Genomic DNA, 26,972 nt, shown 5'->3' with positions numbered 1-26,972 from the left:
CCGCGGCGAGGCCCGGCGTGAACCCGGACCTCTGACCCCGCGCCCTTCTCAGCACTTCGGCACGCAGCTTCCGCTCCCGCCCTCCCCGAGGCGCCGCCCCAGGGGCGGGGCTCCGAGGCGCCCGCGATGGGCGGAGCCTGCCTGAGGCGGGTCTCGCGAGGGGCGGGATTTGGAGACGCAGCCTCGATTGGGCTGCTGGCTGGAGGCCCGGGTGGGCGGGGCGGCGCGTCAGTAACCGCCTCTGGGTCAGCGCCCTCGGCGGTCGGCTCTCTGGAGGCCGGGAGAAGCGAGCGGGTGAACTCTCGGCATCCCGGATCCGGACTCGCCTGGCCCGGAGCGGAGTCGGCGTAGGCCCTGACCCAAAGCTGGTGTGTGAAAAAAAAAACCAACTCGCGAACTGGACTAGGAAATCCCGGAACCCGGATTGACCAACGCTTCCGGAACCCGGAATTAAGATCGGAAAGTCCCGGATCGCGGAGCAGCGCTGCGCGCGGAACGGACTCGACCCGGGAGAGCCCGAACGCTGCAGCGCGGGCACGGGACGGAGCGATGTCCGGCCGTGGCGCGGGCGGGTTCCCGCTGCCCCCGCTCAGTCCCGGCGGTGGAGGCGCCGTGGCCGCGGCCCTCGGTGCACCGCCTCCTCCGGCCGGACCCGGAATGCTGCCTAACCCGGCGCTCAGGGGCCCGGGGCCTGCTGGAGGCATGGGGGGTCCCGGGGCCGCCGCCTTCCGTCCCATGGGCCCCGCGGGCCCCGCGGCGCAGTACCAGGTGAGGAGAGCGGGCGGGCGGCGCCCCTGGGCTGCACTTCCCGCGGCCTCGAGTGCGGGCCCTGGAGGAGTCACTCCCTGGATAGGGGCCCCTGCGGGAGGAACTGTCGCGAGCCGGTGGCAGGCCAGGCCCGGGACCCTCGGGCTGCAAGCTAAGGGACTGGTGGCAGAGTTTGGGGGGAAAGGCCCCTGCTTGCTGTGAAGGGTTTGAGGCTGCTGGGAACGTCCCGGGGCTTCTTTCAGAGATGGAGGAGTTGCTGGAGCTAGTGAATTGTGGGCAGCTGGATTGAGAAGTCTAGTGCAGGTAGGTCCTGGAGTACGCTGCCCTGGGAGATGGTGAGAAAGCTTTGGAAAAGCGCCCTCCCTGAGAAAACAGGATTACCCTTCTTTGACTTCCCTCCTACTCTGAATCTGCCCTGTTATTTTTATTTTTATTATTTTTTTTCCTCTTAACTTGGAGCTGGCAGAGCGCTAGCATGTCTGCTGAGATGGCTCCCAGCTGCTAGTGAGGAGGAAGGAAACCAGGCTTCCTACAGTCTGGGAGGCTAAGGAGAGGGCTCCCCGACTCCAGGCCTGTGCAAGGGCAGAATGGCCCAGCTGACTCCGGATTAGATCAGAGATACTGTTGGCCAGGCTTGAGGAAGACCGTCTGGATAGACTTTCTCCTGAGCTTTCTGCCTGCTGTCAGTGTCCAGGAGTTGAGTCTGGAGGAGCAGAGTAGCACTGGATCGAGGATCCTGCAGCTTCAGGAATTGCTTCAAAGGATTCCGCCCTGACCCTTCTGGCTTGGCACCGAGTAGTCTCAGGTTACAGCTTCAAAGGCCATTGAGAAGCAGGGACTTGATCCTTATGCTCAGTGTGTAAGGAACTCAGCCCGACCCTGCTAGTGGGGCTTATCAGACCCCCCCACCCCCCCCCCGTGCTCCGGTTAAGGTACCAGAATGCTTGAGAATTGTTTTGCCTGCCTGTCTCCCTCCCTCCCTCCTTCCCCTTCCCCCTCTTTTTTTTTTTTTGGTGCTGTGTATGGAACCCAGGGCCTTGCGCATACCAGGAAAGTGGTCTGGTACTGAGACCTGTCCCAGACTGCCTGGGAAGAATTGTGCCTGTACTTTTCACCTTTTCATCATCCTCTTTTTGTTTTACTGTTTTTAAAATATTTATTTATTTGAGAGAGATAAAATGGCAATATATAGATAGATGGACAGAGAGAGGGAGAGAATGGGCATGCCATCGCCTTGAGCCACTGCGAACGAATTCAGACACATGTGCCACCTTGTGCATCTGGCTTACATGGGTCCTGGAGAATTGAACCTGGGTCCTTTTGACTTTGCAGGCAAACGCCTTAACCACTAAGCCATCTCTCCAGCCCCCGCCCCCCTTTTTTTGAGGTAGGGTCTTACTCTAGCTCAGGCTGACCTGGAATTCACTATGTAGTCTCAGGGTGGCCTCAAACTCATGGCTATCCTCCTACCTCTGCTTCCCAAGTGCTGGGATTAAAGGTGTGAGCCACCATGCCTGGCAGTTGTTAGGTTGGTTGTTTTTTGTGACGCGGTCCCATGTAGCCCAAGCTGGCCTTGAACTTGATATGTAGCTGAAGCTAGCCTTTTGCCTGTACCATCTGAGAGCTGGGATTAAAATATGTGCGTTATTGCACCCCACCTCTCTAGCTTTTGACAAGGCCATATTGCAGCCTATAAGCCCTAGTCTATGGTTCAAGTTTTTTACAAAGTCCCAAGGTGGCTTCCTCTGTTCTCTTCTGGTGTCACCAGGTAGAGGTCTCAGAAATGGAGTGTACACATCCTGCCAGTTCCCCCAAGTCTTTGCTTTTTACTTTTTAAATTTTTTTGTTCTTTATTTATTTATTTGAGAGTGACAGAGAGAGAAAGAGGCAGATAGAGAGAGAAAGAGAATGGGTGCGCCAAGGCTTCCAGCCACTGCTAACAGAACTCCAGACGCGTGCGCCCCCTTGTCCTTAGGCTTCACAGGCAAGCGCGTAACTGCTAAGCCATCTCTCCAGCCCAACTCTTTGCTTTTTAAAGTGCTACTTAAAGGAGGATTTATTTTCCCCTTACTCTTCATCCATGCACCCTTTTTAATGTTTTAAATTCATTTTGCAAGCAGGGAGAGACAGAGGGAGAGAATGGTGTACCAGGGCCTCTAGCCACTGCAGTCAAACCCTAGATGCCTGTGCCATTTGTGCATCTGTCTTTTTTTTTTTTTTTTTTTTCTAGGTAGGGTCTCACTGTGGTCGAGGCTGACCTGGAATTAACTATGTAGTCTCAGGGTGACCTTGAACTCTAGGCGATGCTCCTACCACTGCCTCCCAAGTGCTGGGATTAAAGGCGTGCGCCACCACACCTGGCTGTGCATTTGTCTTTACATGGGTACAGGGAAGTCCAACCCTGGACAGTAGGCTTTACAGGCAAGCATCATAACTGCTGAACACCCCACCACACACACACACACACACACTCCTTTTTAAAAAAGAAAACAAAGGGTCTGGGTATGAACGGAGATTTAGTTCTGTAAGGATGCCAGCTGGGACCCATCTTTTCATGTCGCTTTTCCTTTTAGAGACTCATGGGTCCATGGGCTAAGTAGTCCCTGCATCGTCATTCTAGCCCTTAGTCCTGCTAACGGATACCTGGCCTGGGAGCTTCCTACATAGGTCTTTAGCTGTGGAGTCACCTGAAACAGACTAAAGCCTCTTCAGTTTCCTTGGCATTCAGTCAGGAGAGTGTTCCCATAGGAGAGCTCCAGGGAGGATGGGAGGGTGGCTTCTACTGTGCTTTATGCGGAGGCGCCTCAGGCCTGTGGCAAGGCCAGGCAGGCTGGCTAAATCTCTATGGCTCCTAGGTTTGGGAAGTTGGAGATGGGCTTGAGCTTGGCCGTCCCATCTCACTAGGTTGGCATCCTGTCCTGCACTTTTCTCTTGCCTTTCTCTGGGGAAGGGCAGGAGATTTAGAGGGAAGGAGAGCCCCCACATCCTTTGGTTAAGTTTGAAGGGATCTTTCTTGCCCTTTCTAAATCCAGTTCACCTTCCAGGTGAAAGATTGGGATCTGAGGATCAAAAGAGTTCCTGTCTGTTAGGGCTCTTGGAGCTGAGCTGGGAAAGTAGGGAGCCTGTTGAAAGAAGGGACTTCCCACCATACATTCTAGTTTATTACAGTCAAGTCTATAGCCATACCACCCTGAACGTGCCCAATCTCATCTGTATTACAGTCAGCTAAAGAGATTACCCCCTACACACACACACACACACACACACACACACACACACACACAAAGACAGACAGACAGACAGACAGACAGAAAGAGCCCCACTCCAGAGAGTTAAATACTTTGTGTTCAAGGGGGTAGGTTATGTTCTCCAGGAGCATCCCCACTTGAGCCCTGGATTCCTCACCCACAAGGGGCAGCATCAGGCCTGCTCTTCATGGTGGTCCGAGAGTTAAGCCTGGAATATGGGCTGGTGCTTGGCCCAGGGAAAGGAGGGGTTGCTGTACCTTCTGGGATTCAGGGGACTGGGCCAGAGCTACTTAGCCCTGCTGCAGCTAAGGAGACAAGAAGGCTGAGAATCTGTGGCTATGACTGTGTTTTATTTTATTTATTGATTGATTGATTTGTTTGTTTCTTTGTTTTTCACTATGTAATCTGAGGCTGGCCTCGAACTCATAGCAATCCTACCTCTGCCTCCCAAGTACTAGGATTAAAGTGTGCGCCACCATGCCTGGCTTAATGTTGTTTCATTTTTAACTTCTGAGTTTTTAAAATTTTTTTAAAAGTTTTATTTATTTATTAGAGAGAGACAGACACACAGAGAAAATTGGCATACTAGGGTCTCTAGCCACTGCAAACGAACTCTAGATGCAGGAGCCACCTTGTGCATCTGGCTTCCTTGGGTTCTGAGTCCTTCGGCTTCACAGGCAAAGCGCCTTAATGCTAAGCTGTCTCTCCAGCCCACCTCCTGAGTTTTTAAATGGGAGAAATTACTGGCTCCTCAAAGTCCAGGCATGAAGCTTGGCTAAGGGGAACTAGGAATTGAATTTAGCAGTCTTCCCCTGAGGCCCGGCATAGCTGGGTGCTTGAAGCTTGAGCTCTAGAAGTCTGGAGCAGATGTCTGGGTGGGGCCTGGTCTGAGCCTGCCTATGCTGCCTCACTGCAGGTTTTCAGGAGGGCTGGGTGGCACTACAGGCTTTGCGAGCCTCCAGGGACTGCTTCCCCGTTTATGCTCTGCAGTTCTTTCTCTCCTTCATCTCAGGCCCTGGAAGAAACTAGTCTGGGATGTCTACATCTGTCTCACTCTAAGGGCATTTTTTTGTTTTTGTTTGTTTCCATTTTTCCTCTTCTGTAATTTCTGGCTCATTAATGCAGAGAAACAGCCTGTCTTTTGCCTTTCACCAGCTTTGATGAATCTCTTCCTGATGAGGAGAGACTTGTGGCAGTATTCCTGAGGTCCCAGGGTCCCCCACTTTAACTCCTTAATCTCCAAGTGCTTCCCTTCTCCTATACTCCTGTCCTCCTCCACTTGCCTCGAGGTCAAGTTGCTTTCCCTCTCTGCACCTGGTCATGAATTCGACCCCCTGTGTTGGGAACTTGGGTTTGGCGCTAGATAGAAAGATGGGGGAAACTCATCTCTGATTCTGGGGTGGGGGAGGGTCCTTTGATTTGATGTGAGTCTCCACCCAGCCTGGCCTGGTTGGCTGGTTGTGCTGGTTGCATAATCTGGGCCTTGGGGCCAGCCCTGTGAAGCTGCCAGGGACAGTGTGTGCGAAGCAGAGCTGTCAAACAAGCCTTGCAGGCAACAGCCTTGTGAAGGGGGCTGGGGAAGGGGGCAGGAAGAGGTTAGTTCAAAATGGGCTCCACTTAAATGTTACAGGTTGGGCTTGGATGGGAAATCCAAGAGGCCACTTATGTCACTCAGATTGCAGATACTAACCCTGTGACTCCACTCCTTGAATCCCGGAATAGTTCATTCCCATTGTACAGCTTGGGATGGCTAGGGTTAAGTTGAACCAGCAGCAGCCTGGCTGCCAGGTGGTGCCTGGACCATGGGCAGAGTCCATATGTCTGCTGCATTTATTCCCACAGGCCACTTAAGAACCATAGCTTCCATCTTGGGGTCTTTTGGAGTAAGGGTACGGCAGTAATATGTGTTGAATCTGGTCCTAACTGTGGTAGGGGCCATATGGTTACCAGATGGTGTCTGCACTCCTGAGGCCGTCCGTACCAGTTGAGACATGTCCAAGCCGTCCTGTTGCATTGCTTACCTGAGGAGCTGCTGCCTCATGGGCTTGCCAGCCTACCAACTGCCTCTCTTCCCCCCAGTCATGTTACCAGGCTGGTGTCAGAGGAAGGCACCAGGGTTGTGCCCCATCAGACTGCTTATATCCTACTGTATTCCTCTGTCTGGCTATGGATTGACCCAGGTCTTCCGAGGTGTGCTTCTCCCTCAGTTGGAAAAGAAGGGAGTGTGGCGTGACACCTAAAGGCCCTAAGAATGCCTCAAAGCTGGCTGGTCCCAGGGAGCGGGGATCAGAGCTAGCCGGTGGGCCAGGCCCTTCCCTCTGCACGCAGTGCTCTCCTCCCTCCTGTGGGCTCTGCGGCCTCATTTGCTGGCACAGCTGCCAAGGCAGTTGCAGGGGCGGGGCAGGTGTGGTTTACACCTTGGACTCAGGCACCCATTCCCCTTTGTTCCTGGCCTCCGGCAGGGCTCCCCATGTGCTGCTTGGCTGGACCTGGCTGAAAGATGGAGGGCATGGGCTATGGGTTTCATAGGGCTATGCCACTGACTTGGGCCCCTCCATTCCCTCACTTTCTTCAGCGACCTGGCATGTCACCAGGAGGTCGAATGCCCATGGCTGGCATGCAAGTGGGACCTCCAGCCGGCTCCCCATTTGGCACAGCTGCCCCACTTCGACCTGGCATGCCACCTACCATGATGGATCCATTCCGAAAACGCCTGCTTGTACCCCAGGCCCAGCCCCCAATGCCTGCCCAGCGCCGAGGGTAAGACTGTTTCTTTTTTTGTTTTCAAGGTAGTGTCTCGCTCTAGACTAGGTTGATCTAGAATTCACTATATAGTCTTAGTCGGGTCCTGAACTCATGGCGATCTTACACCCTGCCTCAAATAGCTCTGGTGGTTGCAGAGGGTTCCCTTCTATCCTAAGACCCCAGGGAGACTCTAGCGACCTGGGGGAGGGTCCTGGGGTTTGGAAGGGGTAGGTGGTTAAGTCCTCTGGACCTTTCACTTCTTAAATGCATTTCTATTTTTCCCATAGGTTAAAGAGGAGGAAGATGGCAGATAAAGTTCTACCTCAACGAGTGAGTATGCTGTGTGGTAGGCCAGGGTGAGAGGTCATCTTCCCTGAGCCTTAGGATGGGGAAGGAAGGGAGGATGGAAGAACTAAGCTGCCTGAAGCAAGCTGTTACATTCTTTTCCCCATAGATTCGGGAGCTTGTCCCAGAGTCTCAGGCATACATGGATCTCTTAGCTTTTGAGCGGAAGCTGGACCAGACCATTGCACGCAAACGGATGGAGATTCAGGAGGCCATCAAAAAGCCTCTGACGGTGCGTGCTACCCTGGTCACCTTGGGCCTTCCTAAATTGAGCTGCCTCGCCCAAGTGAGGGTCTGTGTTGGGCTGAATATTTGTCACAGACAAGATACAGCCCAGTAATAAAAAGCAGGAAGTAGGTTTGGTGTGTTGGGGTCAGCATGTTTTGAGACGGTATCTTGTTTCGTGGTCTGTGTTGGCCTCTGGCTCTCCATCCTGCTGAGTGCTGGGACTACTAGCCCATTCTTCTGTGCCAGCCTAGCTGCCCCATCAGGATGAGATGGCAGAGATTAAAAAATACGGCACAGTAGCGAGGTGTTAGTTCACGAATGTTTGCTTTAGGTATGTATTGTATGTGTGTAGATCCTGGGTGATAATGCAAAATGTAAATTTTAGAGATCATAGAAGTTTCAAAGTTATCAGAGGGCACACAGGGCAGTTCTTTCTCTTACCCTAAAGCAGCTTTCTTTGCGTTTCTGTTCTTTATGTATCTATAATAGTCTCCTGAATAGTGAAAGCTTTCCGTACTCTAGGAAGTTTGGTGGTTATAGCAGCTACTTAAAATATGAACTTGCCGGGCGTGGTGGCGCACGCCTTTAATCCCAGCACTCAGGAAGCAGAGGTAGGAGGATCGCCGTGAGTTCAAGGCCACCCTGAGACTACAGAGTTAATTCCAGGTCAGCCTGGACCAGAGTGAGACCCTACCTCGAAAAACAAAAAAAACAAAAACAAAATATGAACTAGAGGTTTCTTTAGGGGCAGGTGGCACCTAGGGCTTTACACATGCTAGGCCATTACTCTTCCCCCACTGGGTGTCGCCCCAGCTCTAGAAGCCTTTCATTTGCCTGGCAGCCTGCCGTATGCCACGATCCCACTGTGTTGTTAGTGATGCGTCAGTGTTCTCAGGAGTTGTGCTTTCCTTGAAGACCATTGCATAACAACGCGCCATGAGTCCACAGGGAAGCTACAGGAGAGGTGCTAAACACATTTGGCCACCTCTAACTGATACTTTTTCTCTGTAGCAAAAACGAAAGCTTCGTATCTACATATCCAATACATTCAGTCCCAGCAAGGCAGATGGTGATAGTGCGGGAACTGCGGGGACCCCTGGGGGAACCCCTGCAGGTGACAAGGTGGCTTCCTGGGAACTCAGAGTGGAAGGAAAACTGCTGGATGATGTAAGTTGGAGAAGAGCTCTGTGGGTTTAGACTGGGGCCAGGTATGGGCACTCCTGGAGAATTTCTACCACAGTTAAGGGCTGTAGTTGTGAGGTTCATTTTTGCTGTGCTGAGGATCAAGGCCAGCACCTGTCATACATGCTAGGCAAGTGCTCCGTCACTGAGCTCCATGCACTTTGTGGCTGGAGAATGAATATTTCTGTAGCTATGATAACGTTCCTATAATTGATGGCCAAGTATCATAGTTTCTTACTGGTTAGTTGTGGGGCTGTATGGAGAGCCTTTTTCCTGCTCTACCATGACTTCTTCAGGGCCTGACTGTCCCTTGAGCACCAAGGTTGACATGTTGCTTCCTTTTGGTTTAACAACTCCGAAGCATACCCAGCTCTCACCCCTTTCAATTCCTAGCCTAGCAAACAGAAGAGGAAATTTTCTTCATTCTTTAAGAGCCTCGTAATTGAGCTGGACAAAGAACTGTATGGTCCTGACAACCACTTAGTGGAGGTGAGTGGGCCTTTAGGGCTTACAGGGATCCAGCTGCTTGGGGACGCTGAGATTCAGCTGACCAGCTAGTTGGGTGGAATAGTAAGTAGCTTTGGTTCCCTGTGAGCTTATCCCATTTATGAGCTTGGCTTACCTCCTCCCTGCCAGTGGCATAGGATGCCCACCACCCAGGAAACAGATGGCTTTCAGGTGAAACGGCCTGGAGACCTCAATGTCAAGTGCACTCTCCTGCTCATGCTGGATCATCAGGTGACTGGTGCCCTGGGCTCGTATCAGGGACCATGGGGGCTCTTGGAAGGGAGGAGATTCTTATAAATTCTTCTTGTCCCTTTTTTTTTGTTTCCCCTTTTTTCTCGTAAGACCCCCTCCTGACTTCCTCTGTCCTTTGCTAGCCTCCTCAGTATAAACTGGACCCTCGACTGGCAAGGCTTCTGGGAGTGCACACGCAGACAAGGGCTGCCATCATGCAGGCCCTGTGGCTATACATCAAGCACAACCAGCTGCAGGACGGGCATGAGCGAGAGTACATCAATTGCAACCGCTACTTCCGCCAGGTTAGAATGCTCCAGGTTCCTGTTTTCGACCCCTGGTTGTCTTGCTGTGGAACCCTAGTGGGCTAGTTCTGAGGGGGTCCTCAACTGCTGTTCACTGGCCCTAGAATAGTCTATATCCTTAGGCCTTCAATCGTCACCAGAGCTTTGATGTTCTTTCCAGATCTTCAGTTGTGGTCGACTCCGTTTTTCTGAAATTCCCATGAAGCTGGCTGGATTGCTGCAGCATCCAGACCCCATTGTTATCAACCATGTCATTAGGTAAGTGGGAGGACGGAATGAAGATGGCCCTTTGAAGAGCTGATTCACCCCTTGCTCTGAATGTATGCACAGAAGGGGCTTCAGGTTGCCAGAATGGATATAGCCATGTGCATCCCCTTCCTTTCCTATGTGCTACCCCTAGTGTGGATCCTAACGACCAGAAGAAGACAGCCTGTTATGACATTGACGTGGAGGTGGATGACCCACTGAAGGCCCAGATGAGTAATTTTCTGGCCTCTACCACCAACCAGCAGGAGATTGCCTCTCTTGATGTCAAAGTGGGTTGCTCTGTCATTTTCACATAACATACTGAAGATGGGACTTCTAGGCCTGGGATAGACCCTAGAGATAGAGCACACCTAACACATGCACCCCACCCCTTCCACAGATCCATGAGACCATAGAGTCCATCAACCAGCTGAAAACCCAGAGGGATTTCATGCTCAGCTTTAGCACTGATCCCCAGGACTTCATCCAGGAATGGCTCCGTTCCCAGCGTCGTGACCTCAAGGTGTCTCATGATTTTTACCCCAACCACAATACTTCCATTCCTGGGCCATTGTGGCTCAGCGGTGGTTGGGAGTTATTCCATAGCTTTCCCCTGGCTCTTTGTAGATCATCACCGATGTGATTGGAAATCCTGAGGAGGAGAGACGAGCTGCTTTCTACCACCAGCCCTGGGCCCAGGAAGCAGTTGGGAGGCATATCTTTGCCAAGGTGAGCCTCTGCCATTTTGTCTTCCTTTGGTTGTGAGTAGCAGAGACCTGAATCATACTGTTTTCTCCAGGTACAGCAGCGAAGGCAGGAACTGGAACAGGTGCTGGGAATTCGTCTGACCTAACTGCTCAGGGATCTCTTCCTTCCTTCCTAGCCCTGGAACCTGATGGGAGACCATCTTCTGAGTCCTGGCTGGGGCTCCAGACTTGTAGGATGGGGTGAGGTGTGTCTCCTGTCACCCTCTACTCCCCAGCTTAGTTTCATAAATGTAGTATTAGGATTCCTCATTGCTTGGTCCCCAAAGCCTTATTACTTTTTTGCATTGGCTTTAATTGGGTTCTCAAGATGTGGCCTCAGCCCCCTGCAGGCAGGCCCAGGTAGGACTGCTGGAGGCTGTGCTTTTAACATTTTAACAGATATTTCTGAACCAAAGGCTGCTGGGTTTGCATGTTTACAAGCTCCACTCCCGCCAGTGTCAGAGCTGGCTCTGGGGAGCTGGGCAAGGAAGTGGAGGCCCAGCCCAGACTCTTCCTAGCCTTTCTCAACCAAAGTTCTTTGCCATTCCCACAAGCCCAGCCTTGCTGCTGGTTTCTCCTTTCCTTTGGGTATTTGCACTATTTGGGGAGCAGGTTTTTCTATGTGGGAGCCACTTTTTTTTGTACAGGGGGATGGTAACTGGGGTTTTTCAGGGAGCCCTGTTTGGTGCCTCCTTCTTTCTTTCCTCAATCTATGCAAGCGGCTGTAGCCGCCATCATCTCCTGGGATGCCATGGGGCTGCCAGCCCTCAGCTGCTTGGGCAGGGGAGGTGGAGTCTCCCAGGAGGGGACGTACCAGTTCTTTAGCCTAGCTGAGGTAGAGGTGTGTGCATGGTGGAGGGCAGGGTTAGGTGAGGGGGAGGCTGGGAGGACTGTCCCTACCTTTTAAAATTTGGTAAAGGAGTGGACCTAAGGCAAATGCCACTCTGGCAAGTTTGGAAATTTCCAAATAAATACTTTTGTTTATTGGTGGTGCCCGGATCTGGTCATTGAACAGTTCAACCTCTTATCAACAGACTGTAGTCCCAAAGCTTGTTGCACAGACCTTTATTGAGGGATCCACACAAAAAACATCCCCTCACTTCCATAGTTTCTTGATGGACATGTTTTTCTCACTGTCCTTTTGCATGACCTGGAGGGGGGGCAGAACAGAAGAGGTGGACACACAAGTGCACCCAGAGTTATAAATTCCATGAACACACGCTTAGCCTGCTCCCAAGCCACCATCAGTAAAGTCAGAAAGGTGGAGGCACATACCTTGGCTACTGCCATCTCAAAGTCTTCCTGGGTGACATGGACTCGTCGTTCCCGCAGGGCATACATGCCAGCCTCTGTACATACACCCTGAGCAGGAGAAGCAAGCTGAGGCCCTGCTGCAGCCTTCTCAGTCTTGAGTTGGCCTTTACCCCAGAGCCAACTGCCACCGCCCCGCTCCCCTCAGGTACCTTCACTTCAGCCCCCGATGCGCCTGGCATCAGTTCAGCAATTTTCCTCAAGTTGATCCCTCGGGTCAAGTTCATTTTCCGAGAGTGGATCTTCAAAATGTCCAGCCGGGCCTAGAGATAAGAGGACATCCCTAAGCCCTGCCCCTCACCCTCACAGCCAGAGCCACTCTAAGCATGGCCTATCACAGACCTCCTCATTAGGCGGTGGGAATTCTATTTTTCTGTCAATCCGCCCCGGACGAAGCAGGGCAGAGTCCAGGATATCAATCCTATTAGTAGCCATGATAACCTGAGAAAAGAAAGGGACAGGATTAGCTAAGCTCTCCTGGGAGTGCGTGTCACTCCAGTTCCCTTGTTCATTCTCAAGTCTACACCAACTCACCTTGATGTTTTTGGTGGCCTCAAAGCCGTCCAGCTGGTTGAGCAGCTCCAGCATCGTGCGCTGCACTTCGCTGTCCCCTCCAGAACCCCCCTCCAGCCGTGAGGAGCCAATGGAGTCAATTTCATCCATAAAAATGATGGATGGAGCATGTTCTCGCGCCATGACAAACAGCTCCCTCACCATTCTTGCCCCTGTACAGAGGCCAAACTGGCATTAGGAGCTAATGTGCATCCACCATCCACCCTTCCATCTTGGTTCTCAAGTTTTTTTAGCCATAGTTACCTTCCCCAATGAACTTCTGTACCAGTTCAGAGCCAGAGACACGAATAAATGTGCAGTCTGTGTGGTGAGCCACAGCACGGGCCAACAGTGTCTTCCCAGTGCCTGGGGGTCCGTACAGCAGCACTCCCTATGGAGGTAATGACTTGGGGCAGAAAGCCAGCCTCATTTTATTGAACATGTGCTGAGTGCCGGCTTTGTGCTGAATCCCTTGCAGCAGGTTAGGAATGCAGAAAATGAATGCCAGCGTCCTTTCTAGAGCTTATACCAGAACTAGCTTAGTGCCTTAGAAACACCTCTTCAACACGGAGGGCAACCTAAGCAGGTGGCAGCCTAGTCCAGCACTGGCATTGGGCTAGCCTGGAGCAGGACAGCAAGTACAGCAAAAGCAAGTTCACCTCCCAGGAAGTCTGTTCCTCACCTTGGGCTGTGCAATGCCTAGTGCTTCAAAGAGCTCAGGGTGTTTCACAGGCAACTCGATCACTTCCTTAATCTCCTTGATCTGCTTGTCCAGCCCGCCAATCATCTCATAAGTTGAGTCTGGCACCTTTTCTACCATCATCAGTGACACCAGAGGGTCCACCTTGTTAGGTAGGATCTTATGCAGAGTGTAGCTGTCATTTCTTAAAGCAACCCGGCAATTGGGTGTCACCTAGAGGAAGGGAGTGAGTTTCAGGAAGTAATGTGGGTAAGAGCTAACGCCTCCCACCACACTTGCTACACTTACATCATTGATGTCAATGTTCTTGTCCACATCAACAACAAATTTGCCCTCTGGATGTACCTGAAAAATAAAGGCTCATGATTTTTTCCTGCCAGTCACCTAATCACCCACCCTCCCCAGGTCACCAGTGGGAGCCTGTGATACGGTGACAGAACCCTCCCTGTCTTCCCAAGGTTACGTACAAACAGTGGGAATACAATGGGTGATGAACTGTCATTGGGGTCATGCTGCCTTCTTTACCTTGACCAATACCTTCTTCTTATCCATAGCCCGGACTACTTCCCCTACGTAGGAACCCTGTTCCTGCAGCAGCTGCAGCTCCTCCCGCAACAGACGAACTAGGTGTCAGAAAAACCACAGTAGTCACCTATAACTTTTCCTTGGTGTGCCCTCCTTGGTTTTTAATTCAACAAGCTAAACCAAGCACCACTGTGACGTTTAGAAGGGAAGGTCACACAACGACTCAGAATTCCTGTCTTTCAAGGTTACAGTCAGCTCTGGAGTGACCTGTGTGGGAAGCAACTATAAGAAGGGAACAGAATGCATCACCTTAGACTGGGGGGAGGCTGAAGGTTGGGGAGGTCAGGAACAGCAAGACCTCAGGCCTCAAACTGCCCACGTAGTTAAGTCTTATCTCTGACCTCTCACCTTTTGCATTTAGCTCATTTCTCTGTGCTTGCAGCCTCCGGAGATTTTGGCTCTTATCATTTACAATCAACTGTGAAGGACAAAAGACAGATTCCATTACTTAAGGGCAATAGACAATGGGAGCCAGGATCCTGGCCAAGACCCTCACAGGTAGGAGCTGAGAGAAAGGCAGAGGATGCCTGCATATTTCAGATTGGTCAGCAAGATCCTGTTCTGTCCCTTAGGACCCTAGGGCAGCAACCACAAATGTCTATTTGTCCAATAAGTGGTCCATAAATAACAATCTAAAGCAGAAAATTTGTAGCTGACTCATGGAGTGACTTATGGAGAGGCAACATGGTGCAGTGAGAAGACCTTTAGGGGAGAAGCCCGAGTTCCAGCTTAGTTGCGGTCAATTAAAAGTGAGGGGGAAATCTAGTCGTGATGGTCCAGGCCTGAATTCCAACACTGAAGATGCTGAGGCTGGAGGATCCAGCCTAGGCTACACAATGAGACTCTGTCTCAATCAAACAGAAAAAAAAGGGGGGGCTAGAGGGATGGCTTAGCGGTTAAGGCATTTGCCTGCAAAGCCAAAGGATCCAGGTTGGATTCCCTAGGACCCACATAAGCCAGATGCACAAGGGGGCGCATGCATCTGGAGTTCATCTGCAGTGGCTGGAGGCCCTGGTGTGCCCATTCTCTCTCTCTCTGTTAAACAAAACAAAATTAAAAAGGAGGGGGGGTATAAAGCAAAGTTAAGACATTTAAAAGACCTGTTGCCAAGCTGCACATGGGCACAACATCCACAATTCAGCTCTATTTAGGTCTAAGGAGTCCTATGTAGAAGCACTCAAAGTGGTAAATATATTGAAACTACACCATCCATTTCTTTATGGCCACACATAGTGGCACACACCTTTAATCTCAGCACTCAGGAAGCTGAGGTAGGAGGATTGACATGGGTTCGAGGCCAGCCTGGAGCTACACAGTAACTTCCAGGTCAGCCTGGGCTAGGGTGAGACCCCCGCCTAGAAAAAAACACTCTTTGTGGCTTATCTTCACTCCACTTATATTTTTCTTATTTCTCTTTAGACTGGAGCACTAAGTGGCTCAGTTCCTTCCATTCACTTTCCATGTCATCAGCACTGTCCAGACTTTTCGATGCTGTCTTCATACTCTCATTTCCCATGTTCCCCACTCCTTTTTAGTCAGTCTAATAAACAGTTGCAAAGCCAGGGAGCTGGCTCACTGGGTAAAGTAACTGCTGCACAAGCATGAGGTCCTGAGTTCAGATTCCTAGCATCCAGGTAAAATGCCAGGCATGGCGACATGTTCTTTTAATCCTATGCTGGGGAGGCAGATCACGAGGGCTAGTTAGCCCAACCTAAGCTCTATCAGAGACTGACTGCAAAGGACATCCGAGGTCAACCTTTTGCCTTCTATGTGCATGTATGCACACCCACACACACTTTGTGCACATACAAATATGTATGCACGCAAGCATGCACAACACATACCCAAGGCAAAAGAAGCTCTTTTACTCCTACATCTATTTTGGACTAGTGGTACCGTTTCTGGGATTTAGCCTTCCTTTCTTCCTGAGACAGGGTCTTGCTATGGAACACTCTTGCTTCCCTTACTGAGTGCTGGGATTCCAGGTGTTCATGAACATGCACCCATTTAATGGTACTTTTCCCATTACAATTTCACTCTTGAATATGAGTAACTGAATAGTATACTGCCCTCAAAGATGAGTCTTAAGGGCAACAAGAGCCTTTGCTCTGCTTGTTAACTTTTTACACAGACACTACTGAAAAAAAAAAAAAAAGAAGAATTCTACCACTAATTCTCATGCCTTCCTAGCTACTGTGGGGTCTGTCCTCACCTGGAGTTCTTCAATCTTGGACAGGTAATACTGGCGGAGTCCGCTGCCAGCCTTCCCCTCTTCCAGCTCCATCTGAAGATACAGTGTAATTATTAGCTTAATAAACACCCAAGGGGTCAAGCCGCTTCCGGGGCACTTCACCATGTAGTTTAATACAGGAACTTCGTATGGTGAAGAGGATGAGCGTCGGAGGCTTAAGTCCTGGGTTCTAAATCTCTCCCTTGAAACCCTCAAGGGATTGTTCACCGCCTACCTCCCAGGACTTTTAGGAGGATCAAGTGACCAACAGACACGGGAGCGCTTTGCAGTGTGTCAAGAGCCGCACAAACCCGAGGTGCTGCTACCACTACAGAGCCAGCGCGGGGAGTGGGAGCCCTGTCTCCTGCATCAGCCCAGTCACTCCTGCGGCTTCGACCAGCCTCGCCGGCGTCACCCGGGGCGGCGCTGACACAGCAGATCCAGACCCAGGCAGGGGCCAGTCTCGACTGATTCACCCGCTCCTGACCCAAGCGACCCTCCTGCTCCCAAGCCCACTCCCCACTTTGTATTGCGCGGGCTCTGCACCCAGGCCCGGGAGCCGCCGGCCGCCACCTTCGCCTTACCTGCTCTGGACCATCAAGCGCCATTTTCCCTCTTCCGCGGGGACCGCCGGCATCCAGGCCGCCCTAGCGCGCAGGCGCGGAAGCAGAGGCGTTCGGCCCGGACCCACAAAGAAGAGTTCCGGGTCAGTGGGCGGGGCGTGGGGAGGCACGACAACAGGGGCCGTGGCGGCGGAGGTGGCTCCTCCGGACCAGCAGCCTTAGGAGGGGGTGAGGCAACAGCGTAACTCCTGACTGCTGCTTCCTAAAATATCGGTTCGTAGTTTTTTTACTCGGCCTTCCTGGTCCCGAAAAAAAAAAAAAAAAAAACTGCAGCCACACTCAACATGGCGGAACGCACCGCCCCGCGCACGCCAGGGACGCGAGCGGAAGCGGAAGTGCGCTTACTAGCTACATGTGCTGCTCCTAGAGCGGTGGCAGCCGACTAGGGTGCCCGGGGGTGCTGGGACCCAGCGGCGTGAGTGATTTGCGGATAGTGGGAGACGGGGGCCGAATCCGTGGCTCCGCAAGATGTTAGCAGCTTCTTTCTCCCCAGATTGAGTGATCTCCGTTCCGCCATGGGCAAGAAAGGCAAAGTAGGCAAGAGCCGACGAGACAAGTTCTATCACTTGGCAAAAGAGACAGGTGAGTCGGGGTCCGCTGTGCTTCGTCTCTCCCCAGTACTGGCTTCCTTTCCCGCAGAGGTCGTGGTAGGTGGTAGGGCTGGAGAAGTCCTACAAAAGCAGTGCGCCGACGTAACTGTTTATACAGGTCCCCGTCTCGTCCCTCCTAGGTTACCGTTCCCGCTCGGCCTTCAAGCTGATCCAGCTCAATCGGCGCTTTCAGTTCCTGCAGAAAGCCCGGGCCTTGCTGGACCTGTGTGCTGCTCCAGGAGGATGGTAACTCGGCAGGGTTTGCTCCTGGTGATCCTGGTTGACTTAGTTGCATTGGAGAGAATGGAAATCAGGATCTTCCCCCTCGCCCCCGCGTGTGATACAGTCAATTGCAGTTTTAAAGCAGAGGCTTCTCTTAAAAGTGAGAGGGAGAGTTCCTCCTAATGGAACTGGGGGTTGGACCTAGGGTTTCTCATGCCTAGCAAGTGCACTGCCACTGAGCTATATCACCCACCCTGTTTGTTTATTTATTTATTTAGCTAATTTTGTTGTTATTTTGAAGCAGGATCTCATTCTAACTCAGGCTAACTTGGAACTCACTCTGTATGTAGCTCCAGGCTGGACTGGAACTCATGGTGACCCTCTCGAACACTGAGATTAAAGGCGTGTGCCACTACGCTCCCAGCCCTCCTTATTACTTTTGAGACAGAGTCTCACTGAGTTGCCCAGACTTGCCTTGGATTTTCAGTCCTGCTGCCCCAGCCTCCTGAGTGGCTGGCATTGTAGGGCTGGGCTCGATTTACTTCTTCATTGTACAGAAAAACCCTGGAATTTTAAATAGAATATGTTCTGGCCAGTACAGTTGACAGGCTTCCTAATAGAGGTGAGAGTTCACAAAAGAAGGAAAGATATTTTAATCTCTCATTCCTTTCATAGGCTACAGGTGGCTGCAAAGTTTATGCCTGTATCCAGTCTTATTGTGGGTAAGTGACAGGCGGCTTTCCTGGGTATTGGAAGTAGGTGCCATGCTGTTTGGAACCCTTTGGAATACACTCTCATTTGACTACTTCCAGGAGTGGACCTGGTTCCAATCAAACCTCTTCCCAACGTGGTGACTCTCCAGGAAGACATCACAACAGAACATTGTAGGCAGGTATGAGTCCTTCTCTTTCTGCCCCTTTGTATGGAAGTATCATTTTCTCCTAAAGTCAGTTGTTCTCCTATTTACCATGCTTTTGAGCTTAGCAGCCTGTATGGCAAGACCCATCCAATCCACTGCATCCTTATGTAGAATGTTTTAATTTACATTTGCTTATTTTACTTTAGGCTTTATTTTTTTCTTTTGGAGGCAGACACTAGTTGTGAACTTTGCGCTAGCCTCTGACCTTTACAATCCTGCCTCAGCTCTTTAGTGCTACCTTGCCTGGCATGTTTTGAATTGGGGGGAGGGCAGAGAACATCAGTGAAGTTCTTTCCAGTGGACTCAGTATTATATTGTAAGTTTGGTGATGACAGAGGTGTTTTAGTTTGGTTTCTTGTTGTATCCCTAGTATCTGGCACAGGACGTGGCCCATGGTGGACACTCAGTAAATGAATGGACAGATGACTGAACCAGGACTCTTTTCACCCATTCCTCTGTTTCTGTTGCCATAAACTCTTTGCTTTTTGGTAGGCCCTGAGGAAGGAGCTGAAGACCTGGAAAGTGGATGTTGTGCTTAATGATGGGGCCCCCAACGTTGGAGCTAGCTGGGTCCATGATGCTTACTCACAAGGTTCAGGGAATGGGGGCTTGGCAGTAGGGTGAGAGTGGAGGTGGCATGCCATCAGGCTGCAGAAGTCCTCACTGAGTGTGTTTTTATCCCACAGCTCACTTGACACTGATGGCTCTGCGTTTAGCATGTGATTTCTTGGCCCGTGGTGGCTGCTTTGTTACAAAGGTTTTTCGTTCCCGTGACTATCAGCCCCTACTTTGGATCTTCCAACAGCTGTTCCACCGTGTCCAGGCCACCAAGCCCCAAGCTTCTCGCCATGAATCTGCAGAAATCTTTGTAGTCTGCCAGGGTGGGCATCACGTCTCTTTAAAAACAAGTATTTTATCTGTTTATTTGTGAGAGAAAGAGGCTGATAGGATGGGCACACCAGGGCCTCTTGCCACTGCAAATGAACTCCAGACACAAGTGCCACCTTGTGCATCTGGCTAGTGTAGGTACTGGGGAATTGAACCTGGGTCCATTGGCTTCATAAGTAAGTCCCTTAACTAGCCATTTCTACAACCCCTTCTTTTCTTTCCATTTTTTAAAAAGCTTTGATGAATTACAGCTTTTATAAATACATATGTATTTTATTTTATTTATGGATGGGAGAGTGGGTGCACCAGGGCCTTCAGCCACTGGAAATGAACTCCAGACACGTGCCACTTGGCGCATCTGGTTTACGTCGGAACTGGGCAATCGAACCTTGGTCCCTAGGCTTCACAGGCAAGCACCGTAACCATTAAGCCATTTCTCCGGCACCCCCCCCCCCTTTTTGGTTTTTTGAGGTAGGGTCTCACTCTAGCCCAGGCTGATCTGGAATTCACTATGTAGTCTCAGGGTGGCCTCAAACTCACTGCAGTCCTACCTCTGCCTCCCAAGTGCTGGGATTAAAGACATATGCCAACACTCCCATTCCCTCCCCCAATTTTTTTTTTTTTTTTGACTCAGCCTAATTATGAAAGTGTACTTAAAAAAAAAAATACTTGAGAGAGAAAGGCAGAGAGAGAATAGGTGCATCAGGGCCTCCAGCCACTGCCAACCAATTCCAGATTCCATGCAGCCCCTTGTGCATCTGGCTCATGTGGGTCCTGGACAATCGAACTGGGATCCTTCAGCTTTGCAGGCAAATGCCTTAACTACTAAGCCGTCTCTCCAGCCCCGAAAGTGGACTTTTAAATCTATTTTACCATTTTAGGATTCCTGGCTCCTGACAAGGTGGATAGTAAATTCTTTGATCCCAAGTTTGCCTTTAAGGAAGTTGAAGTTCAGGCTAAGACTGTTACTGAGTTGGTGACTAAGAAGAAACCAAAGGTGTTTTTGAGGAACGGGTCCTGAATCTAGGGGTGGGAGAGTTGGGGTGCTTGGGCTTAGTGGGCCCTTTAGATATACCAGAAGGGCCTGCCTAACCAACTTTTATTCCCCCCTCCCTCCACCAAGGCTGAAGGCTATGCTGAAGGTGACCTCACTCTCTATCATCGAGCCTCAGTCACTGACTTCCTGCGTGCTGCCAACCCTGTTGATTTCCTCTCTAAGGCCAGCGAAGTGAGTTCTCAGATTGAGGGGTATAAGGGAGCCCCATAAACCAAGCCTGGAAAGTCTCCTGATGCGTTTTCCTCACAAATAGATCTTGATAGATGATGAAGATTTGGCACAGCATCCAGCTACCACTGAGGACGTACGGGTGTGCTGTCAAGACATTAAAGTGCTAGGGCGCAAGGAGCTCAGGTACACAGTGGGTGCAGAAACCAGGTGTTGGAGACATTTCTCTGGGAATCAGATTTGGCAGAAGCTGGTGACAGAAGCTTGAAATGTGGGGTGTTGATTTCGAGGCACAGGAGGGACAAACCTGAAGATGGTAATACCAGTAATGGTGTTTCTGGGACAGGTCTCTACTGAACTGGAGAACAAAGCTTCGACGACACGTGGCCAAGAAGCTGAAGGAGCAAGCCAAAGCACTGGACATCAGGTGAGGAGGAAAGTAAACCAGGATGCCGTGTGACTGGCTGTTGCAGGAAGTGTCTGGGAAACTAAGCAAACTCTGACTGTTTGTCAGCCTTAGCTCAGAAGAGGAAGGTGATGATGAGGAGCAGGCAACAGCTGAGACAAAGCAGGCCTCTAAGGAAGAGGAAGAGGAGGAGCAGCTTAACAGGACCCTGGCAGAGATGAAGGCTCAGGAGGTGGCAGAACTAAAGAGGTGAAGATGGGGAGAATGAAAGAGGGAATGAAAAGCACTAATAACCTTTGGAGCTGGACTGCTTCAATCTTTCCATCTATATTTTCAGGAAGAAAAAGAAGCTGCTGCGTGAACAGAGGAAGCAGCGGGAGCGTGTGGAGCTGAAGATGGACCTGCCTGGGGTTTCCATTGCAGATGAGGGGGAGACGGGCATGTTCTCCCTCCGCACAATCCGGGGCCAACAAGTGAGGAGCTGGGACATCAGTTTGGTTGTCTAAGAGATTGGGGATGGGAGGCACTAGATCAAGTGTGTTGTATGGTCATGGGGTTTGATTGTTGTATTCACCCATACAATGATTTAGTAAGGGGGAGATTGGAGGGAAAAATATGAAAGCCCTGTTACCCCTAGGCCAAAAAGAAACACGTACCTAATATGAAATTAGGAAGCTCTGTTAAGTAGGATACAAACTTCTTTTAAGAACTAGAATATTTGCACCAAGAGTTCGAGTTATATAGTAAATGCAGCCCAAGCACCTGCCCCTGGGGTACCAGCACAGATGACAGAATCTCAACGGGGAGGGGGAGGTCTTCACTTCAGTGGGACTAAGTTAGCACCCCGCTGTTTGGTGGTGCTGTCAGGTACCCAAAAAAAAAAAAGTGCTTATCCTGGTAAAAGCAGTTACCTTAAGTGAAGTGAGCCTTTGTGGCTATTTTGTGAGAATAGCAAAGCCAGTGTCCTTTTTTCTTGTTTTTCAAGGCAGGGTCTTGCTCTAGCCCAGGCTGACCTGGAATTCATTATTAGTTTCAGGGTGCTTCCAGCTCATGGTGATTCTCCTACCACTGCCTTACAAGTGCTGAGATTAAAGTTGTGCACTAACATACCTGGCCCAGGCCATCTTAGAACAGACACAGGCTAAGGCTTTAGTCCCAATTCCGCCACTTAAACTGTATGACTGCTGACCTTGTACCTTCTCTTAGCCTATTTCCTCATGTGTAAGACAGGAAAAGAATAGCCAGAAGAGGTTACTCTCATATGTATGGGCAAACATGTGAAAGTCAGAGGACAATCACAGGGTGCTTGGTCCTTTCCTTCCTCTCTGCTTGGGACAGTCTGTTTTATTGTGTCCTGGCCCTGTGCTTTAGGACTCTCCTACAAAGGGGGGGGGAGAGGAACTTATGCACAAGTATAATCCTTTAATGTTGTGATAAATGCTCAAGAAAGGTAGCTGTGTCTGCCTTGAAAAAAGTATTTTGAGCTGATGTGGTTGGTGGTACATGACTTGAATCCCAGTACTTGGGAGTAGGAGGACTGCTATGAGTTCGAGGCCAGCCTGAGCTAGAGCAGGATCCTGCCTCACAAACAAAATAAAAATAGATTTTGATGTTTGCAGAGTAATAGAATTGATCAGTTCTGTTAGATGGACCCTTTAAAATGTGGAATAAGAATGTGTAGCTGTTATTCCCAGATAATTCAGGTACCTTCTGAGATTATTAGACCAATCACTAGCATAGGTCAGTGACTTCCCTAGGGCACTGTGCCATCATTCTTGTTTATGTTGCTGATGGTGAACTAAGATAATAGAGATGGAAAACAGTGGTGTATTTCCTTTCTAAAGCCCTCCCACTAGGGTCTCACTCTTGACGAGGCTGATATTTCCTCTACTTTTATTTCTTTTATGTGAAATTTCAGTTGTTAGAGGAAGTAACGCAAGGGGACATGAGTGCTGCAGACACTTTTCTGTCTGACCTGCCCAGTGATGACATCTATGTGTCAGATGCTGAGGAGGAAGAGGAAGATGGTTGTCTGGAAAGTGATCTGGATCCAGAGGAGCTGGCAGGAGTCAGGGGACATCCAGGCCTCAAGGACCAGAAATGGTAGGAACAGTGTGTGCAGGAGAGCGCTACCACCCTCGGTTTGACTCCCAGAGTCTTGACAGAGACAGAACAAGGTCACTGAACCTCCCCATACTTTGCTTTGGCCCTCCAGCACGCAGTTTGCTCAAGTAGATGATGATAAAGAGGAAGAAGAAGAGAATCCATTGCTGGTGCCACTGGAAGAAAAGGCAGTGCTTCAGGAAGAACAAGCTAACCTGTGGTTTGCAAAGGTAGGTACTAGAAAAGACTGATGGGACACTGGCATTTCCTGGAAGAAGGGTAGCTAAGACTTCCCTCACAGGACGGCTTCCGTGGGATTGAGGATGACACTGACGAGGCTCTGGAGATCAGTCAGGCCCAGCTGTTGAATGAGAGCCGGCAGAAAGGGCGGCAGCAGCCATCACCACCACCTTCCAGTTTGAAGACACAGAGGAAAACTCCTCAGTGCCAGAAAGAGGCCCCTGAGGGGACAGAGGCCTTTTCAGGGTCAAAAGCTGCCAATGACCCTGGTGAGGATGACAGAGATACCTCCGACAGTGATGGCAGCAGTAGTGAAGATGAGAGGTAAGTAGATAATGGGAAAAGGAGAGCAGCAGTGTGGACAATTTCCATGAATTGGGTTTTTTTTCATCCTCGGCTATTGCTAACTTAGCAAGATTTTTCCAGTTTCTTCAAGTGGACATTCACTCATAATTCTCCCTTCCAGCTGGAAACCATCCTGTGGTACAAAGCGAAGCCGTGAGCCTAAATCAGATGATGGATTTGAGGTTGTGCCTATCGAGGACCCAGGTTAGGACTGTGTAGACAGTGGAATAAGTAACCAGTAAGTTTCATGTTGGGAGTCAGGTTTTGACTTTTGTCCTTTCCTCTAGCAAAACATCGACTTCTGGACCCTGAAGGCCTTGCCCTAGGTGCTGTTATTGCCTCCTCCAAAAAGGCCAAGAGAGACCTCATAGATAACTCCTTCAACCGGTAAGAGGCTAAAACCTTATGAGGTGCACTGGACTGTGTAGGGTATTGCTTCCTTAGGAAATGGGTGGTTATTGGGCTGGTATTGTCTCCACCCAGGTACGCCTTTAATGAAGACGAGGGGGAGCTCCCAGAGTGGTTTGTGCAGGAAGAGAAGCAGCACCGAATACGCCAACTGCCTGTTGACAAGAAAGAGGTGGAACATTACCGAAAACGCTGGCGAGAAATCAATGCGCGTCCCATCAAGAAAGTGGCTGAAGCTAAAGCCAGAAAGAAACGGAGGGTGAGTGGCTGGGGCTGCCTCAAGTTAGGAGTGTGGGGCAGTGAGGGAGAAGAGGCCACCTGAATCGGAGGTTCCTTCTCAGATGCTGAAGAAACTGGAGCAGACCAAGAAGAAGGCAGAAGCTGTGGTGAACACAGTGGACATCTCAGAAAAAGAAAAAGTGGCCCAGTTGCGAAGGTAATTGATTGACAGGATATCTACAAAGGCACAAAAGTCTAAAAAGAGCAGCAGAAAGCAGGCCTTTGACCACTTTCTCCCTTTTACAGTCTGTACAAGAAGGCTGGACTTGGCAAGGAGAAACGCCAGGTGACCTACGTTGTAGCCAAAAAAGGTGTGGGCCGCAAGGTGCGGCGGCCGGCTGGAGTCCGAGGTCATTTCAAGGTAGTGGATTCTAGGATGAAGAAGGACCAGAGAGCACAGCAACGCAAGGAGCAGAAGAAAAAGCACAAGCGCAAGTAGGCAGAGACACCAGGGCCTCTGAGAAAAGACTGCAGACTAGATGTGGACAGCTCACTCTGGCTTCTTTGGTACCTTGCTTCGAAGTATTCCACCATGGTATTGAGTAGTGATTGGGAGTCTCCTGCCTGAAGGATGGTCTCCCATAAAATCAATGATGAACTGTCTTTTGTTGTGACAGACCCTATATCCTTTCATGAGAACCTGGGATGAAAATAGTAAAATCTTTTTCAATCCTTATGGGGTAGGGTGCCCAGGTTTGATTTCCCCAGTACCCATGTAAATCCAAGATGCATTAAGTGGCATGTGCACCATGGTCTCGGCTTGACCTCTTTTTCTCAAGCAAATATTTTTAGCCTCCCTCACCCCTAAAGTAGGGTCTTGCTCTAGCCCAAGCCAGCCTGGAATTCACTGTGTAGTTAGGGTGATTCTCCTACTGCCTCCCTGGGATTAAAGGTGTCCGCACACTCAGGTTAAAAATGAAATCCTAACTTAAAAAAAAAAAAAAAGCCAGGCATGGTGGCACACTCCCTTAATTGCAGCACTCGGGAGGGATAGTCATGAGTTCAAGACTACCCTGAGACAACATAGTGAGTTCCAGGTCACCCTCGAAAAACCAAAAATAAATAAAAAGTAACACTTTAAGGGAAAGTTCACGGTTGATGGCCTTTTTTTTTTTAAGCCTATTCATGTACATGTGGTCCCTTTGAGTCCTTTTATTATTAGCTGAGTAGAATGGTGATAGATGTCTTTTTAATTCCCCACATTTCACATATGGGCTTCACTGTTCCAAACCATAAATTTAATTTAGAAATGACGAACAGTCCTCAGGTCCCAGTAGTAAAACATTTACTAGACAGCAAGCAGAGGAATGCACATCTTTAAAAGAAATCTTCACAAAGTCACAAAATTCAAAGTTTGTGTATTTTCCTTTTATAAACAAGATAAAACAAAAATTATTCAGCAAAAGACTTCTACCATTGGGGCAAGTTAAAAAAAAATACAATGAAATAGAAGACACTTAAAAGCTATTGTTGGTTGGTTTTAATTTCTTAATGTTAAATTTAGCAATGCTTCAGAACATCATTTCCCTTCAATTGTGGTGGTTCTGGGAATCTCAAAGCCTGAGTCTGGAGGGCAGCCACTCTGTCATGTCTCAGGGCTAGCTACAAAACCAGCTGGGGAACCTGACCATCAGGTTATCTCCTGCAAACATCTGAAAGCACCAAATTGCTTCCCAAGCATCCCTTACAGATCAGCGGGTTGGGTTTGCACAAGCCAGCTCCGAAAGATGTACTGCCTGGCCACACAGCGAAGAAAAACAATTTATAGATGTTTGTAAGGTGACATTTTAGTAAAAAATATAAGCTATTATAAACCTAGAGTGAGTTTTGTGCCCTGTAAGGCCCCTTCTCCCCAAGTATCTTTCACCTACCCCCATCAAACTCACCCAGAGCCAATAAAAGCTTCCCAGCTCACTGCTTGCCAGGACCAAAGCAGCTTCCCAAGAAAGCTCTGAACAATTATTCAGATGAAGACATGTCTTCATGCTCCAGTTCTCCACTAAGGGCAGGGGGTCCTTATATCTTGGACCCCAACCCAGCCCTGAGACACCTAGTTTCCAAAATCTTTCTAAAAAATAAAATTAAAGACAACTGATTTCACGCTGACTTTCACATACCCTCTAACTGTCCCATCGGCTTTTCTTGCGTTTGGGTGGCTCTGGGACAGCAAAACCATCAGGTGTTTTATCTGTCTTGTTGTCCATCTTGTTGCTGTCCACCTTGGGGTCCATCTTGCTTTCACGATTACAGCCTTCTTTCCTGCTTTCTCCATTCCGGCCATCACTTGCACCCCGGCTTTCCCCATGCCGTCCCGTGCTTCCTCCATGCCTGGTCTCTCCATGCCTATGGCCATCAGTATGACGGCTACTGCTGCTCTCTGGGTAACGGTATCCATCTCCATGGCGGCCACCATCTCCATGACGTGGACTGTCACCATGCCGATTTCCACTTTCTCCGTGACTATGACGGCCACCACCTCGGTTCTCAGCATACCTCTCTCTTTTCCCATTACCACCCCCAATCCCTTCTCGGCCGTTATTCCCAGAAGCTGTGTTGTTGACTCCCTGGGCTCCAACAGAAGGGTAGGTCACAGGGGCGCTGCTGATGTTCTTGGCAGCACTGGTGGCAGGGCTGTCAGGACTGCTGTGGCCCTGCTGTGCTGAATTAGTTGGAACAGAATTTAAGCTCCCTGCACTAGTCCATCCACTTGCTCCAGCAGCAGAGCTTCCAGCCTTCTGATTACTTAAGCTGGCTGCAACAAAGTGACTCTTGTACTGTGACTGAAAAAGAAAGAC

General features: G+C 50.0%; 4 protein-coding genes across 7 annotated transcripts in view; 2 read left to right on the top strand and 2 right to left on the bottom strand.

The window, feature by feature from the left end:
• The first annotated feature begins 238 nt into the window (after window positions 1-238).
• Smarcd2 (SWI/SNF related, matrix associated, actin dependent regulator of chromatin, subfamily d, member 2) lies at window positions 239-11,535 on the top strand. Its single transcript, XM_004655072.3, has 13 exons — window positions 239-768; window positions 6,592-6,776; window positions 7,049-7,091; window positions 7,216-7,338; window positions 8,346-8,501; window positions 8,910-9,005; window positions 9,153-9,254; window positions 9,398-9,559; window positions 9,720-9,817; window positions 9,960-10,095; window positions 10,206-10,328; window positions 10,433-10,534; window positions 10,605-11,535. The coding sequence occupies exons 1-13, from the start codon at window positions 550-552 to the stop codon at window positions 10,656-10,658; spliced, it is 1,599 nt and encodes a 532-aa protein (XP_004655129.1). The 5' UTR covers window positions 239-549; the 3' UTR covers window positions 10,659-11,535.
• A 66-nt stretch (window positions 11,536-11,601) lies between these two features.
• Psmc5 (proteasome 26S subunit, ATPase 5) lies at window positions 11,602-16,595 on the bottom strand. The gene is made up of 12 exons (XM_004655074.2): window positions 16,514-16,595; window positions 15,912-15,983; window positions 14,048-14,117; window positions 13,640-13,737; window positions 13,403-13,459; window positions 13,097-13,327; window positions 12,679-12,805; window positions 12,397-12,587; window positions 12,205-12,303; window positions 12,015-12,125; window positions 11,827-11,913; window positions 11,602-11,701 (listed from the first exon to the last, which is right to left on the bottom strand). Exons 1-12 carry the CDS (start codon window positions 16,535-16,537, stop codon window positions 11,648-11,650), a joined length of 1,221 nt encoding a protein of 406 aa, XP_004655131.1. The 5' UTR covers window positions 16,538-16,595; the 3' UTR covers window positions 11,602-11,647.
• Window positions 16,596-16,647: 52 nt separating this feature from the next.
• On the top strand, window positions 16,648-25,644 carry Ftsj3 (FtsJ RNA 2'-O-methyltransferase 3). Of its 2 annotated transcripts, none has more exons than XM_045158155.1 (21): window positions 16,648-16,765; window positions 17,046-17,134; window positions 17,283-17,388; window positions 18,040-18,086; window positions 18,177-18,256; window positions 18,776-18,875; window positions 18,970-19,164; window positions 20,053-20,168; window positions 20,295-20,399; window positions 20,482-20,582; window positions 20,743-20,823; window positions 20,911-21,051; window positions 21,140-21,275; window positions 22,721-22,905; window positions 23,018-23,135; window positions 23,207-23,469; window positions 23,612-23,694; window positions 23,778-23,877; window positions 23,974-24,157; window positions 24,240-24,334; window positions 24,424-25,644. In XM_045158155.1, the coding sequence occupies exons 2-21, from the start codon at window positions 17,068-17,070 to the stop codon at window positions 24,614-24,616; spliced, it is 2,496 nt and encodes an 831-aa protein (XP_045014090.1). In that variant the 5' UTR covers window positions 16,648-16,765; window positions 17,046-17,067; the 3' UTR covers window positions 24,617-25,644. The 2 variants fall into 2 exon arrangements, with proteins under 2 accessions (XP_045014090.1, XP_004655132.2); XM_004655075.3 differs by lacking the exon at window positions 16,648-16,765 and adding an exon at window positions 16,824-16,967.
• Window positions 25,446-26,972, bottom strand: part of Ddx42 (DEAD-box helicase 42) — a 46,971-nt gene continuing 45,444 nt past the window's right edge. For all 3 annotated transcript variants that reach the window (XM_045158154.1, XM_045158153.1, XM_045158152.1), the window contains exon 18: window positions 25,446-26,957. In XM_045158154.1, the coding sequence (XP_045014089.1) occupies window positions 26,298-26,957 (660 nt within the window). In that variant the 3' untranslated portion in view covers window positions 25,446-26,297. The remainder of the gene's footprint in view (window positions 26,958-26,972) is intronic.

This window comes from Jaculus jaculus, chromosome 9 (assembly GCF_020740685.1).
Source record: "Jaculus jaculus isolate mJacJac1 chromosome 9, mJacJac1.mat.Y.cur, whole genome shotgun sequence".
NCBI classification, from domain to species: Eukaryota; Metazoa; Chordata; class Mammalia; order Rodentia; family Dipodidae; genus Jaculus; species Jaculus jaculus.
This window is presented reverse-complemented; position numbering and strand designations above follow the sequence as displayed.

What these genes read in the sequence shown, in the direction of transcription:
- Smarcd2 (XM_004655072.3), top strand. Translation starts at nt 550, where the DNA reads ATGTCCGGCCGTGGCGCGGGCGGGTTCCCGCTGCCCCCGCTCAGTCCC. An exon ending in AAGGAAAACTGCTGGATGAT is followed by an intron (nt 8,502 to 8,909) that starts GTAAGTTGGAGA and finishes TTCAATTCCTAG; the next exon opens with CCTAGCAAACAGAAGAGGAA. An exon ending in GCAACCGCTACTTCCGCCAG is followed by an intron (nt 9,560 to 9,719) that starts GTTAGAATGCTC and finishes TGTTCTTTCCAG; the next exon opens with ATCTTCAGTTGTGGTCGACT.
- Psmc5 (XM_004655074.2), bottom strand. Translation starts at nt 16,537, where the DNA reads ATGGCGCTTGATGGTCCAGAGCAG. An exon ending in TAGGCATTGCACAGCCCAAG is followed by an intron (nt 12,806 to 13,096) that starts GTGAGGAACAGA and finishes TTACCTCCATAG; the next exon opens with GGAGTGCTGCTGTACGGACC. An exon ending in ACAGAAGTTCATTGGGGAAG is followed by an intron (nt 12,588 to 12,678) that starts GTAACTATGGCT and finishes GCCTCTGTACAG; the next exon opens with GGGCAAGAATGGTGAGGGAG.
- Ftsj3 (XM_045158155.1), top strand. Translation starts at nt 17,068, where the DNA reads ATGGGCAAGAAAGGCAAAGTAGGCAAGAGCCGACGAGACAAGTTCTAT. An exon ending in ATAGATAACTCCTTCAACCG is followed by an intron (nt 23,878 to 23,973) that starts GTAAGAGGCTAA and finishes GTCTCCACCCAG; the next exon opens with GTACGCCTTTAATGAAGACG. An exon ending in AAGCCAGAAAGAAACGGAGG is followed by an intron (nt 24,158 to 24,239) that starts GTGAGTGGCTGG and finishes GTTCCTTCTCAG; the next exon opens with ATGCTGAAGAAACTGGAGCA.